Source organism: Octodon degus, unplaced genomic scaffold (assembly GCF_000260255.1).
Source record: "Octodon degus isolate 3935 unplaced genomic scaffold, OctDeg1.0 scaffold00072, whole genome shotgun sequence".
In the NCBI taxonomy this organism is placed as follows: domain Eukaryota; kingdom Metazoa; phylum Chordata; class Mammalia; order Rodentia; family Octodontidae; genus Octodon; species Octodon degus.
In genome coordinates, this window is record NW_004524648.1 from 4164142 (window position 1) to 4180277 (window position 16136).

General features: G+C 37.5%; 1 protein-coding gene across 3 annotated transcripts in view; it reads left to right on the forward strand.

The window, feature by feature from the left end:
• The window catches only part of Ssh2 (slingshot protein phosphatase 2), a 288998-nt gene that overhangs the window by 208375 nt on the left and 64487 nt on the right, over positions 1-16136 (forward strand). For all 3 annotated transcript variants that reach the window (XM_004635379.2, XM_004635378.2, XM_023719862.1), the window contains 2 exons: positions 2352-2455; positions 7859-7923. In XM_004635379.2, the coding sequence (XP_004635436.1) occupies positions 2352-2455; positions 7859-7923 (169 nt within the window). The remainder of the gene's footprint in view (positions 1-2351; positions 2456-7858; positions 7924-16136) is intronic.

Genomic DNA, 16136 nt, shown 5'->3' on the forward strand with positions numbered 1-16136 from the left:
TTGAAAAATAAAAAAAAATTAAATTAAATAAAAAAAATATCTTTTTTAAAGTAGTGCTGAATTCCTGGTAATAATTAAATAAATAAATGTAGTGCTAATGAGAAATGATGGTCATAGTGATGGGAATAAATAAGCAAATTAAAGATATATTTAAAGCTCATAGGTCTTGCTGATGGATTAGCTATCTATTATAAGAAAAAAAGAAAAAAAAGATGACTATTATGTATTTGCCATTAAACAGCTGGCAGGCTAGGGAACAGTTGGTAAAGGGTAAGCATAGCAGTTTAGAGTTCTTTTTGCAATGCTAGAGATTGCACCTGGGGCCTTGTACATGCTAGGCAAGCACCCAAATTCTGAGCTATTTCCCCAGCCAGAGTTTCATTTTGGCAAGTAAATTTAAGATGCCAATTAGATCTCCAAGTGAAAATATTGAATATATTAGCTAATCTTACAAACAAAATAGCAGTATCATACAAACTTGAAATCCTCCATTTTGTGTTTCTGTAATTTTCCATTAGTGACTCAAAAGTTCTAACTTTTTCAGATGCTGTGGGTAACATCAAAAGTCTCATCTATTCTATTGATATGAAATAAATTAGATATTTTCTATGACTATCACTTGAAATTGTATCCTGAATTGCCTTTATCCTAAGTAATAATTCTCTACCAGCTTAGGTAATGGTTGCTGTCTGTCTGTCTATCTGTTTGTTTTGTGTTACTGAGCTCCATCCTAAGCCCTTTTTTAATTTTTTGAGATACAGTCTTTCTAAATGGCCAAGTACTGGGCTTCTCTCAAACTTGCAATCTTCCCACAATGCTGGGTTTGTGGCATCCATAGCCACTCCTGCCTTCCACCTGTATTATCACTTACATGAATGATGATGTTAACATGAGGGACAAAGTCCAGGAAGTTAAACATATTGACTATACATTATTCCTTTTCATGGCATGTGGGGATTCAAGTGGGTGAGAAAAGGTTTTTTAAAGATATTTTTTGTTTTAATTGATACAGCAATTATACATACTTAAGGAGTAGAATATGGTGACATCTCAATAAAGTATACAATCTTCAATGATCAGATCAAGGTTATCAGCACATCTATTACTTCAGATATTAATCATCTGTTTGTGTTGTGTCAAAATTGTCTCCACTAACTAAATTGAAATAATACAATTAATTGTTATCGACCGTAATCCTTCTGTATTATAGGACATTAGGAGGTATTGGTTCTTTTTTTTTTTTTTTTTTGCGGAACCGGGGATTGGACGCAGGCCCTTGCGCTTGCCAAGAAAGCTCTTATTCCACTGAGCCATCTCCACTGCCCTAGAAGGTACAATAGGTCCTCATTATTTCATGGTTCGACTTTTGCAAACACAGTTTCATGAGTTTTCAAAAAATATTAATCTGAATTATTTATCATGGATTATTTGCTATATCACGGGATTTTACAGTACCATGCAGCATATATATGTTGTTAGGATTTTAGGATTACATAGGTTTACAAATTTAGAAAATGGTTAAAAACATTAGAAGTGTTTATAAAAGTGTAGGAAAGGTTTATAAGACTGTGGGAAGGTTTTATAAAGTCTTAAAATATATATAAATACTAAAATAAATATAACATCGCTACTTCACTGATTTTCACTTATCATAGGGTATCTGGAACATAGCCTCCAGATAAGTGAGGGAACACTGTATTCTTCCCATCTAACTGCACTCCTGTACCTGTTGACCATTCTGTCTTCACATGCTTCTCCCCCACATCCTTCCAACCTCTCATAATTACTGTTCTGTTTAGTGAGAGTAAAATTCTAAGCTAACACTTTAACATGGTGTATATTTTAAACATAAGTCCTTTTTGAAACTATTAGTAACTAAGTACTGAAACATGTCATATCTGATGATAATATTAGGACAGGATACTATGAGTAAACATCATTAGTGATAACCATAAATAGCACAACTTCCTTGTATTATCCCTGTTTTACAGACAAGAAAGTTTAGGCCCAAAAAGGTTCATCCAGGTAGAAAGTGGCATGCAAGGATTCAAACCCAGTCTAGTTCCAAAGCCTTTACCCTTTTATTTTATAACAGAGTCTTCACTCTTAACTGCTATCATATAACTTATATAGAATTTTATGTTTATTTCAAAAAAATTATAATAATAGGGACTGTACTATATATGAGAAGTGAGAGTCTGTCTTGATTTTGTTCTTACTTTACCTTCTGACATTTAAATTATGGGTAAAGAGAGAGAATAATCCTAAAGAGGATCTTCATTCTCTTCCTTAATTTTGTTCTTTTATTTTCTTTTGACATTATTTTCTTTTGACATTTTTTTTTCTTTTAGCATCAGCGAGAGCTTTTTAACTGTCAAAGGTGCTGCACTTTTTCTACCACGGGGAAATGGCTCATCCACACCAAGAATCAGCCACAGACGTAACAAGCATGCAGGTAAAGCTGCACACAAATTATTTCTTTCATGATTACCTTGTATTTTGTTTTGTCTTAAAGCTGAATCTATTATTCCCATATTTCCAGTAGTTTTTTAATAACGAAAGAAAATATTGTACCATACAACAGTCACTTTTCTTTGAGCTATCACCAATTTTCTAGCATTTATCAGAGTGCTTTTCATACATAGTAGATGTTCAGTAGATTTTTGTTGGAATAAAAATGAGAAAATACAAAAATACTCTGATGAAAGGAGTGCTCTATCACATATTAAAATGCCTGTTGCTACATACTGGAATCTGCTTATTGAATGCATATACAATAAAAAGCTAATTTTTTTTTCTTTTTATGTGATGCTGGGAATTGAATTGAGGGCCTTGTGCATGCATTGCAAGAGCTCTACCACTGATCCACATCTCTGGCCCTAAAAGTTTAATCTGGAAATCTTTGATAAAGAAGGAATCATCAAACTGTTGTTCAAGAAGTAAATGTAAACTCTGGTTTTGAAATATCCACTACTGAAAGTATATACATTTCCTTATGTTGGATTTCTCTAAAGTCAAGTGCACCTCAAAAGAGAGTGTGTCCCATGGGGAAAGGCCTGTCAGTGTAGGATGTATCCACAGTGTAGGATAATCCACTGTTTATCCACCTTTGGAAGATAAACAGCAAATTGTTTATGTCATTCTGAAGACAAATAAAAGTCAACCTGAGAGCCAGGAGTGGGTACACACCTGGGATCCTAGCACTGAGGAGACAGGTAGGAGGATCTCCACGAGTTCAAAGCCAGCCTGGGCTACATAGTTCAAAGCTAGCCTGAACTACATAGCAAGACTCTGTCTAAAAGTCAATCTGAGAATATAGTCTTGATCAATACTATACAAAGAAGTGGGGGCCAGCGATATAGCTAAGGCAGCATAAGTACCTGCCTGGCAAGCATAAGGTCCCAAGTTCGAGTCCCCCATACCATAAAATAATAATAATAATAATAATTGCTTATTGTCATAAGTATGCATGGTGATGATTTAATATCTCCAGGAGTGGAATAAATTAGAGTTACCAGGAAGAAAACAATGAAGATTGCAAACCTTGAATGTGTAGGTCAGAAGTAAAAGCCAGAAATACTGGATCTCACTGATCTAATAGTTGAGCGTAGCTCTACTCAAGATAATCTCGGCTATTTTAGTGGTCTCTATCTTGTTTGGGTCTTTATCAAGTTACAAATATAGCAGTTCAGAATTATAATCCATTTTGTTAGACAGCATTATCCTCCCACCAATACTCTCTAATAGTAGAAAAAAAATTTAAAGTAAGGAGAAAACAATGTTTTGAAAATTAACTTGAGTTATACTTTGTAAACCCTTTCTCCTCAGTGCCCACAATGGAGCTGGGAGGGCAAAGCAGGAAGATATTTCCCAAAAAGCTTGAATGCACAGTAGGAAATAGACCCAGCTAAGCTTTGTATTTCTTTTGGGTGTGGATGTTTATCACTTACAGTAAAAAGAAGACAAATTATTGGCTTAAATTTAGCTTGTCTGACAAGATGTCAGGTGAATTGCCCTATGCATGTGATAGTTAAGTGGGGTCTGTGACCTTAAAGTTGCTGGACCTGCTTGGCTTTTCTCAATCAGACTTTACACTCAAACTGCCACCCAGATTTGTACTGGATGTTGTTCACTTAGGTTTCCCTATACAAAAAAGAAAAGCAGATTTAATACAAGTTGGATAGGCTTGATTTGTGATCCAGACCAGGACAGATGAGGCAGTATAAATATAAATGCAGCTCAACAAAGGCCACAACTTCACGTAAAATGAAGCTGCTTTGACTGAGTTCACAGAAACTGAAGGATGGTGGCAGAATAGAGAGTACATCAGAGGTATATTATACGTAATTGTACTATTTTTTTCTTTTTCTTTTTTTTTTTTTTTTTTCATTTTTTAAGGAAGGGTCTACAAAGTGTTCAGGGTTTCACTACTAGATCCAACTTGTAGTGATCCACCTGTTTACAACCTCCCAAGAGCTGGGATTACAGGCACGTGCCACCACGCCCAGTCTCAATTGCCGGTCTCAGCATGCCCTGGAAGTAGGGCCAGTATGGCAAGCCTGGGCATCGAACCTCTGGCACCTGTGCCTTAATCCACTGAGCTATTTGGCTGGCCTTAATTGTACTTTCTTATGTGTGTTGCTTGAATCCGAATTTTTTTTTTATCTGGGTTGCATTTAAAATGTGCAAATACTATTTTGGCATTTTGTTTTGTGATACTAGAGATTGAACCTAGGGCCTTCACATTGAGTTACATCCCTAGTCTCTCTATCTCTGTCTCTCTCTCTCTCTCTCTTGCTCTCTGTCTCTCTGTGTGTGTCTCTTTTGACACAGAGTCTTGCTACATTACCCAGGCTTGGCTCAAACTTGCCTCAGCTTTCAAGAATGCTGGCATTATAGGGATATGCCCATTTATAATTAAAAATTGTAGGATGAAAATCTGCCAATATGCTAAAGGAAAATTATGAAAAGTCCTTAAAATCAAACAAATTCGAAATTTAAATACTGCAGTGGCAATATATAAGAAATTGTGGGAGGCCCTAGTTTATTACCTCTGTTAGTCTCTGAGAAGAACAGCTTCCCAATAGCAAATAATATTTAGTTTGCTCATAGTGATATTTTTCATAGCTAGCAAATATACCTAGTTCATGTAAGAAGCCTTACATAAGAGCAGGACTCCTGGCTTTTGTCTGACCTTCAATACACTAGCTGGATCTTTGGACCAATAACATCTAGAGTGAGTTTTTTGGCTAGTATCTAGGGTTCTCTTCCAGAATTTTTCCATCCTAAAATATATTTTCCTTGGTTATTTATCCTGGTAGGACAATGCAAATTTACTTTTTAAAAGCTTTAACTGCTTAACTCAATTATAATTGTAACTCTGTTTGTTTGTCATCAGGACCTAACACTTTGTCGTTTCACATTTGTTCTTTATTTCTTTTAACAGATTAAAATACAATTCAACAATTTACCCATTTAAAGTATACATTCCATGGTTTTTAGTATATTCAGAGCTACACAACTATCACCACAATCTAATTTTAGAACTTTTTCATCCCCTCAAAAAGAAACGCAATGCCCACGCCTGTTAGCAGTCACTCCCTACTCCTCCCCTTTTCACCCCACTCCTCACACCCTAAAAACTAATAATGTACTTTCAATCTTTTGATTTGACTATTCTGGATGTTCTATCTAAATGGAGTCCTATAAAATGACTTTTAATATAGACTTCTTTAATGTAGCATAATGTCTTCAAGGGTCATCCATGTCATAGTACATAACATTACTTTATTCCTTTTCATGACCAAGTCATACTGTATTATGTGGATATGTTACATCTTATTTATCCACTCATCAGGTAATGAACATTTGAGTTGCTTCCAACTTTTGGTTATTATAAATAATGCTGTATAAACATTTATGTACAGGTATCTTATATAGACATATATTCCCATTCTCTGGAGTTTGTACCTAGGCGCCTACCCTAGATCTTATATATGAGACTTAGATTATATCTGTGGGTTTTAAAATATAGTAGAACGCATGTGGCCAAATATGACTTTCCTTTTTAGTTTTAAAGTTTGATGGGACTGGCCTGATAGCTAAGTGGACTAAAGCGCCTGCGTAGGCTGAGCACAGCGGCCAGGGTTCGATCCCAGGCATGCTATGCCAGCCCTGCCCCAGGGCACCCTGAGACAGCAATTGAGACTGGGCATGATGGCATGCACCTGTAATCACAGCATTTAGGAGGCTGTAAACAGGAGAATCAGAACGAGTCTGATCTGCATAGTGAGACCCTGTAGATCCTGTAGACCCTGCCCTAAAATACAATAAATAAATAAATAAATAAATAAAGTTTGAGTCAGGTGTAGTGCTACATGCCTATAATCCCAGCACTTAGGAGGCTGAAGTAGGAAGATGACTATGAAACCCAGGCTGGCCTGGGCTACATAAGCCAGTTCAAGGCCAATATGTACTACATAGTGAGACCCTTTCTCAGAAATATAAAATAAAATTTGAAAGTTTCTGCAGTAATGGAATTAGTCAGAAACCAACAGCAAAATGGCAGAGATAGGAGTGCAGTAAGAAAACTGTTCCTCTTGAGAGGAAGGTTGAGAGGAAGGCTTTCAGACGTGCTGACCTTAGACAAACACAGCTGTTTCCCAGTCTTTTTTTTTCCCTGCTGCTTTCCACTTCTTGCACATAGAACTTTATAATCAACAGCTATGAAGTTAATGTGAGGGAAATATATGTAAATCCTAAGACTAATGTGACAACAGGTTATACTGATACCTAGGGTTATGGGGCAGTGTCAGTCACCTTACACTCTTAAAAAGATCTTGGGTGGGCAAGAATCAAGTTTTTAGTTCTTAGCTTGTCACCATTTATCAGAGCACATTTTCTAATTGTCTCCTGTTAACCAAAACCTTAGATTTTCTGGTTCAGAATAGAGAATATGAAGAAATCTTTGATGGATTAATACAAAAAAATTTCAACTTATTTTATAAATGGTATAAGAAACTGTAAGTTTTCAAATAATATTTGTCGGGCTGGGGAGATGGCTCAGTGGAATAAGCGCTTCCTTGGCAAGCACAAGAGCTTGAGTTCAATCCCTGGTTCTGGAAAAAAAAAAAAAAAAAAAACCTCAAGGTCAAATAATATTTGCCCGTTTTAAAGCACCTATTATGTTTAGAAGAACAGATATCCCTAATATGCTAGACTTAATATACATTCTCAAACACTAATGTGGAATTATTTTAAACTATTGGTATTATTCTAGGAAGAACTCTTTAACAATCTTTTTAGGTTAAATCTAATGGAAGATTATAAAGAAACAAGAGAAAAAAAAAAAAGTTTTTTTAAAGTAAGAATAATTCTATGAGCATTAATTACATACCCACTTCAAAAATGCCTTTATTGATAGTTTCAGTGGTCCTGAACACATGCCCAGTGCTTCTGCTTCCTAACAGATCTCACTAATAGATCTCTCATCATCCATCATTGTACAAAACTGAGATTTATCTCAAGTGCAAGGGGCCAGGGAGATGGCTCAGTAGAATAAGTGCTTCCCTGGCAAGCGCAAGGGCTGGAGTTAGATCCCCAGTTTTTGAAGAAAAAAAAAAATCTCAAGTACACATTCTATAGAACAAACCCAAATTTTAATGAATATACTAAAAATGAATATGAAAAGAGAAGCCCACCATTCTCTATTTTAAAAAGGAATCGATAATTATATTATTTGATTTCTATATCTAATTAGTTATTTAGAACCAGAATTTTCTTTTATAAGAATGTAGAAAATCCTCTCTGTTCATTGAGAATGTAGAATAATTATTCTGTGCTTTATAAATTCCACTAGGTGATCTCCAACAGCATCTCCAAGCAATGTTCATATTACTTCGCCCAGAAGACAACATCAGGCTGGTAAGTTAATAGTATCATCATAACTCTCTTCCTGAAAAGACTGCCTAAAATAGCCAATAAGAAAACCTTTTAAAAAAAGAAGAAGACGACCTTTTATAAGGGGTAATAAATGAAGAGACAAGAAAAAAAAAGATATCACAGCACTGTCCTGCTACAATGCTGTATATGGTTAGATTTCTAAATTTCTGTTTAAAAATATAAAACTTTATTCCTTTTTTTAATATTTTTTTATTTTTTAAATTTTTTTCTTCATATTCTGTAGGGACTTACAGTTTAACATATCAGTACTTGATGGAAAATACCTATTCCATGTTATCCCTAAGATGTTTGATATTCAGACAATTAATGAGGTTAAGCTCAACTGCCTTTGTTATAGGTTAATAATAATAAGCTTTTCTTCTGGAGGGTTAACAACCTAAGTTTGCAGACCAAACATTAGAGAAAAAGAAGGGCTACAAGGACAGCCAACGTTCTGGCCCTAGCCTTTCAAGGTCAGTGAAGACTCAGGACATAGGAAAACCTGTACTGTAACATCATGTAATTCAGTTGTGTCCCAAATTTTCTGATCAAGGAGGTGATGAGACCAGAGAAGAAAGTTATCGATGATGTAGAGTGTGCCTAAGAAGAGTCACATGGAGAGAAAACATTCTCTCAGGCTTTCACAGAGAGCAAACTGGTCAAGCAATGGCCGAGACTCATTCACATGGCTCACACTGACAAAGGATCTACAAATTGTAGTACAGGGTTTCAGAGTAAATCCTGAGGGGATTTGATTGCCTTATCAGATACAAAAGTTACATTTCTTCTTATATAGGTCTTGCTTTATCTTAGTCTTAAACATCCAGCAGAAAAGTATAATAACGAGGTATGAAAAGTAAAGCCATATTAATATGCTGAGCTGTAAAAGTTTCAAGTCAACAACTTCTGACATTGCCAGTCTTACAGAAAACCCACTATATTATGGACTACTGGACTATATTGGAATATTTTGCTGAATTCACACACCTACAATATTTAAATGACAATGGAATACCCTTCTCTGACAAAACTAAACAAAAAAGGGGGATACAAATGAATGACTTTAACAGATACAAAAGTTACATTTCTTGTTATACAGGTCTTGCTTTATCTTGGTCTTAACCATCCAGCAGAAAAGTATAAAAAAGAGGTATATAAAGTAAAACCATATTAATATGCTGAGCTGTGAAAGGCTCAAGTCAACAACTTCTGTGGATAACCCACTACTATTGTGGACTGCTGGACTGTGTTGGATTGTTTTGCTGAATTCACACAGCTATAGTATTTAGATGCCAATGGAATACCCATTTCTGACAGGACTACACAAAAAAAGGCGATACAAAGGAAGAACCATTTTGTATCTGTATATGCAGAATATTTAGGATAGATATACAGCTACTTTCACTTAATTCAGTGAGAAGAAAGATTTGTACTAATAGTGTATGGACAGGATATTCTGTCTGCATCTTATACTGCGGATAACCACTAAGAAGATAACAATGTACAATGTATTAATTATTGAAACTGTCCTGTTAATCAGTTTTGAAACTATCTCATTGATATTTGTTTCTCAATAAAATAGAGAAAATAAAACAAACAAATGAACAACCATTTTGTATCTGTATATTCAAAATAGGATAGCATTGGGTTACATCCCTACCAACACCCCTTTTTTTTCCAGTGCTGAGGGTTGAACCCAGGATCTTCACAATGAACCACATCCCCAAGCCTTTATTTATTTATTTATTTTTAAATTTTGAGACAGGATGTCTTTAAGTCACTAAGTTGTCCAGGGTTGGTTCAGAACTTTCAGTTCTGCTTTTACTGGGTTTTGGGTGCTGCAGTTTCCTTCTAGGGGTAGTTTCTAGGTTCTACTTGCCTTGAAAAAAGAACTGGACAAACAAATACAAAAGGTAGTGAGCTTTTATGTTTATTGAATGTAGAAAGAGAAATGTGTTATGTGAGCAATCTGGGACCAAGTAAAAGTAGGAAAAAAGTATACTTTATAGAGTAAAGGTGGACTACTGTGTAAGAGAGAGTACAGTAGCAGAGATCTCAATGATGACTGTTCTTTTTGTATCTCATGCTCTTCAGTCTGATGTCAGGTCTTGGCTGTCCTATCTAAAACTGCTCAACTTATTGCAAAAAGTCTCTCTGCAGGGCTTTGGGAACTGTTCTGAGCATGTGTTCTGGGAATTTGCAGTTAACAGGTCACATCTACTTCCCCGGCCAGGCTGTCACACCATAATCTCCTAGCTCATTCCCACCCCCCAAGACACAAATCTACATAATTCTTTATGGGCTGCTGGGAAGTGGAGGGCTCAGTCTTCATATAGCTACTTCTTGCTGAAAGGGGCTGTAGATCCTACCTACTAGGGATTAAGTGTTTTCCAATGCCTTGGAGTGCTATGGCTCACTGACTAGATTAAATAAAAACCTGTAGAAAGACTATAAGAAAAGAGTTAGTGTCTGTGTATGAAGGACTCTTTAGCTACCTGATGGTAGAAAGCTTGGTGAATTTCTTAGGAAAGTAACTTTACGATTAAGTTGTGGATGTAGAGCCCAAATATAAAAAGAAGCAGGTCAGATTTCTATACTTACTGTTGAAGAAAAATATGGCAAAGAGAGATTTTAGATAATATATCTAGACCCCAAGTGACATAGCCTTTGCCAGATTACCCATATCATGAGATATCATTAAAAACAGAGTCTCAATACAAATGTCCATTTATTTATCTGTACTCAGAGCAGTAATAGAATTTTGCATTTTGAAGGGGAACCTCAGGTTTTCCAGAGGCTTACAGGAGTAGTTTTATTGTTTTGAGTGGTCTTTTTCTTCAGGAAATTCAGGGGAGCTGGTTTTATAATTACCAGCCTCCCCAGAATATGCCCCTCTCCTCTACACAGGTCTTGTCAAAGGAAATGGTGTGATCTTGCCAAGATTCATAGACTGGGCAAGCTCTGCAGACCTGCTGGGTTTTGCTGCTAGTGCTAGTCATATGAAAATTTGAATGACCATTTACCATGTAGGGTTTTTATAACTTTTCACTGTGTCCCTTGAGGAAGGACCAGTTTAATGGTTCTTCATGAACTGGAAATAAGGCTTGTGTTTTGAGGGAGCATAAGGCTCCCTTCTTACCTCTCTACCAGCCTTTTAATTTCCCAAGGCGACTTTAGATATCTCTCCGGTGTCCTTTACAATGAATGACAGAAACCTGCTTGAGAAGATAGACCACCTCTACAAGTTTTAGAATTTCCTGTTTGTGTTTTATCTTATTAGTCAGCAAGCTCAATTTTTGCTAGATTGCTGCATGGACATGTAGAATCAGAAAGGCATATTTGGAGTCTATACAAATATTTAGCTTTTTGCCTTTTTCCTAGTACCAGTGTGTAAGGGATATGAGTTCTGCTTTTTGAAGAACACTAAAGGTAGGAGTTTGGCCTCGGTGACCTGTTATATACCCAACTTTTTGATGTCCTTCTTGGACAAAACTACTTGCGTCAATGAACCATACCTCCCCGAAGGGCAGGTCAGTGATATCCTATCTGCTACATAGGTCTGGAAAATCACATGTTCACAGAGTGGCTACACTCTGTGGATATCAGTGAAGCAGGATTAAGAATAGTACAAGTGGGGATTGGGAAGTGACAGGGTCTCATTATGTAGTACAGGCTGGCCTTGAACTCATCAGAATCCTCCTGCCTCTGGCTCCTAAATAATGAAATTGCAGGAGTGCACACCACGCCCCACTAAGTGTAGTGTAAGTCTTTATGGCAACTTCAGGTGTCTAGAAGCATGATGTGGAATAGTCCCAAAAGGCAAAATCTGCATTAGCTTTTATCAGAATTAGGGCATTGCCTCCAGTTTTGATAACAAATGCCTTCCTCGGAAGGAAATGGGGTGTGGTGGGACAATTGAAACTCATGGGTGAACATTTGAATTGACATATCAAAGCAGGAGTAAAGAAGCTCTGAATAAAGCTCCCCTCAAGCCCAATTATGGCTATTGATCAGAAGGAGGACTTCCCAGAGAAGGAAGTTAAATTAGAAGCCAAAGGAATTAAAATTTCTTACCCGTTAATTCTGGGTCACCCAGGGTTTCTCACAGGAGAGGGAGACATTTATCAACAGGAGGGACATTGCAGGTTACCTTGGGCCTCTTCAGTCCTCTTGATCAGAATGGGAGGGTTTTGGTTTTGGAGGGTTCCAGCCCCTTTCTGGGAGCAGAAACAGTCAATCCTTCAGTGCTGTGAGTCAGGCACATCAAGCCACCTGACACTTGGAGCAGGGCCCAGGCAGCAGCTTGGTACAGTTGTGTGCCAGGGTCCAGTTTTCTCACATTTAGAACAGGAGCTCTTTCCTTAATTGTCCTTGGATTTTCCCTTAGACAACTTGGGAATGTTTAAAGCATTGACCATTGCAACAACTATAATTAGGTCTCTTCTCCTTTCACCTTCATCTGGCTCCATGTCCCCCAAAATCCTCATGTAGTTATAGGTGGGGCTTTTTCAGAGATGGCTAGATCTACAGTGTGTGTAGATCTGTACACACACTGTACAGATGTACAGTGGTGTCATGATTGATTGATTCATGGTGCAGTGCTAGGGTCAAGTACACTAGGGTTAAGGGTGTGAGTGCTCCCTGCCCTAAGTAACCTGGATAATATAAGGGATAGAGAAAACTGTGCTCATCCCATATTGCTTTGGTACCCTCTGCCTGCCATAAACTATTTTTCCTCTGTTATGCTACCCTGCCTTGGAACCAGCCGATTATGGACTGAAACCTCTATGACCTTCCTTCATCAAGTATTTTGTATCAGCAACCAGAGGGACTAAACTCTGATGAAAACTGGTAGGAAAGGCTCATATCTCCATTAGAGACAGGCATCTGAGGATAGGATCATCAAAGATACCATTTTTCCCCCTTTGGAGACCTCTTTAACTACCATAGTTCTTGGGACTTTCCAGAGATAAAGAGCCATAAAAACCTGAACATACAGGGTTTCATACCATTTTCCTTGCCCTTTGTAAAAAGGATCTCACTAAAGAATAGCATTGTAAGTTAGACTGCCATTCTATTCCTGTTTCTTACTATTTTTTACTTCATATTGGACCCAAACAGTCTTGCAATAGAAAATCACTTGTTAAAGACAAGAATGGAGCCACAGGGGCTCAAACTAGGTATCTGTGTGGGGCCGATGAGAAAGAAAAGACAAAGTCTGAGGTCCTTCACAGGACATCCCCCACAGAAGAATGTAGGCCCACTGAGTCCCTGGAACATTTTCCATGAGACTCAGTTGTACTAACAGGTATCTGGTGAAGCAAGCAAAACTGGTGTCTTCTTATGTTTCCCTTAGACATCTCCATACCTTGTTCCTACTATGCATCCTTCAGGATCAAATAATTCCCAATATTTAAGGATACAGCCTTAATGGTGAGGTCTCTGGGATCGGCAGGATATTTCCCATGGTACATTGGCCCACTGACTCCTTAAAAGAGAAGGGCAGAGGCCCTACCATGAGGACTGTCTTAGCCACTTGAGAAATAAACTCCTAAGAAATTAGAGTAGAGCCCCTTTGCCATTTGAGTCCTGGAGATCAGGGGAGAGCCTTCTGAGGAAAGGGAAGATGAAGCTTTGAGGACAAAAAGGAATAAACTAGGGTAGATGGCTATGTAAGCAGTTGACCTATTTACCAATAGCTATTTTTCCCAAAAGAGTAAGAAAGCTGAGCCAAAGTATCGTGGAGAACAAAAATATGAAAACAGAAAGGCGTATTAAATGCTAGGTCACACACATGGAAATTAAACAATCTGTTCTGTGACAATGTGTTCTGTGGCTTAGGAACAGGCCCTCTGGCAGCTCTTTACTCACTTGTAGCCACAGCAACTGACCGAAATAAGAAAGAGAAGAAAGAAAAGCAATGATAAACTTGAGGTGGACCTGCGGGCCTTTTACCAGCTGGGAAAAACAGAGGATATGTACTTACCTTCCCCATTATAGATGGTGGAACACACTGAGAAACTGTTCCTGGCATCATTAAAAAGCTTTTGGGGTTCCCCATCTTAAAGAAGAGAAAGGAGTGAAGAACAAAAAAACCTTCTGCAGATTTTAAAGACAAAAAAGGGGGACCTTATCTCCTGATTGACTCACCAAATATGCTTAGAGTTTTGGAGTGATAGGGGTGATTTCTAGGTTATTCATGTCTTGAGCAAAAAATTGGACAAAATAAATGCAAAAGGTAGTGAGCTTAATGTTTATTAAAGGTAAGAAAAGTAATGTGCTCTGCAGAACAAGTTTGAGCCAAGTGAAAATAAGAAAAAAGTACACTCTACAATGTAAGAATGAAGTACTGTGCAAGAGAGAATATGGTAGCAGAGATTTCAATAACACATATTCCTTTTGTATCTCCAACCCCTCAACTGATACAAGGTCCACCCACATGTGGGGCTTTGGGAAATGTTCTGAACCTCTGGAATTTTGCAATTAACATATCACACATACTTCCCCAGCCAGTCTGCCATTCCCTGATTTCATGCCTCACTCCAGTCTCAGCCTCTTGGAGTGCTGGGCTTATACGCATGTACTACCGTGCTCCACAGTATTTTTTGTTTTAATATTATCAATGAGTTTAAAGCTAGGTACATTTATACAGAAATCCAATTTTTAGGTGTAGGGTGTGGCTCAAAGGTAGAGTGATTTCTTATCATCATGCATAAGGCCCTGGGTTTGATCCTCAGCACCACAAAGGAAAAAGAAAAACAAAAAAAAGCAATCCATATTTAGATCTTAAGAAGTCCAAAATTTCTGAAAGCAATGAAATTGTATTCTCACATGAACAACTTGGCCAGCCTGTACTGAAAAGTTCAGCATAGATTCTTATTTACCATAATCTCCACATATGCTGTTGTCTCCTGGACACTTAAAGTTAACTATCAATCACCATTTGTCATCATTTTTCACTGTTTGGTTTTTTTGTAATAACCATAATAAAAATAGGAAAACGAAAATGAGATCAGCATGTTTCTTTGTGAAAATTAAAAAGTACTTCTACCCTCTTAATATTCACAGGGCTTCTCTCATTTACTTTTCTGAACTGGTGTCTGTCCTAGATTACTAACTGGAAAGTAATACCTTTCCTTCTTCAGTAAAGTTATGAAACATTACAGGGGTGTGTGCGTGTGTTGGTTTTACTTTAAGTACTGGGAATTGAACCTAGGAGTGCTTTACTACATCCTTAGGCCTTTTTATTTTTTGAAATAGGATCTCTAAATTGCCCATGTTGGCCTCAAATTTATTATCCTCCTGCCTAAGCATCCCTAGTACCTGGGATTGTAGGAATATGCCACCATGCCCAGGTGAAACCTTATAGGCATTTGAGCCAAGAATTGAAATAAGACAGCCACATAATTTAAGGAAGGAAAATTTCCCAAAGGAAAATACAGAGTAGAGGGGAGGAGGAGCAGAGGCCTATAGGTAGTTATTCCAATTCTCCAGGGATGCATTCATGAGCTCTTGTAGAGCTGTTACTTAGGAGTGAGTGAGAAAGCAGAGGTTATTGCTCAGTGGTTTAGTACTTGCATAGCAAGTTTGATTCCCTGCATCACAGAAGAAAGAAGGGCAGGGAGAAAGGGAGGAACACTGGGCGAAAGCCACAGGCACATTAGCTTCTGGTCTCTATAATAATCACTGCTGTTTATTAAACAGATTTGTCCCTCATACTGCTATAGTGTTTTTTCATTGGTGCTTTTCTACAGAATTTTGCAGTTGCCCACACTTTACTCTTCTCCCGAATCTCATTTGAAATAAGGGGTTCCTCCACCTTTTTCTGCTCTTGCTCTATAGGCGAGATCTCATCCATAGTCTCTCACTGTTTCAAGGTGATCATCCACAATGCCACTATGGGGTGGGGCATAAGCTCAGTTGTGGTCACGTGACATTTGGCAACAAGTACTAATACTGCAAGACATCACTCGTTTATCAAGTTAAAAATTATTAGAATTGTTTGCTTGTCTTATAGAACATTTGCAGAATAAGTTACTTGCACTCCACAGTTTTAGTGTACTTATTTATTTTTTTTAATTCATTCTTCGGGTTTTTTAATTTTTTTAATTATTTATTTGTGTGTGTGTGTGTGTGTGTGTGTGTGTGTGGCCAGCTCAGCCCACCAGGGGGCGGGGCTGGCTGGCATGTGGTGC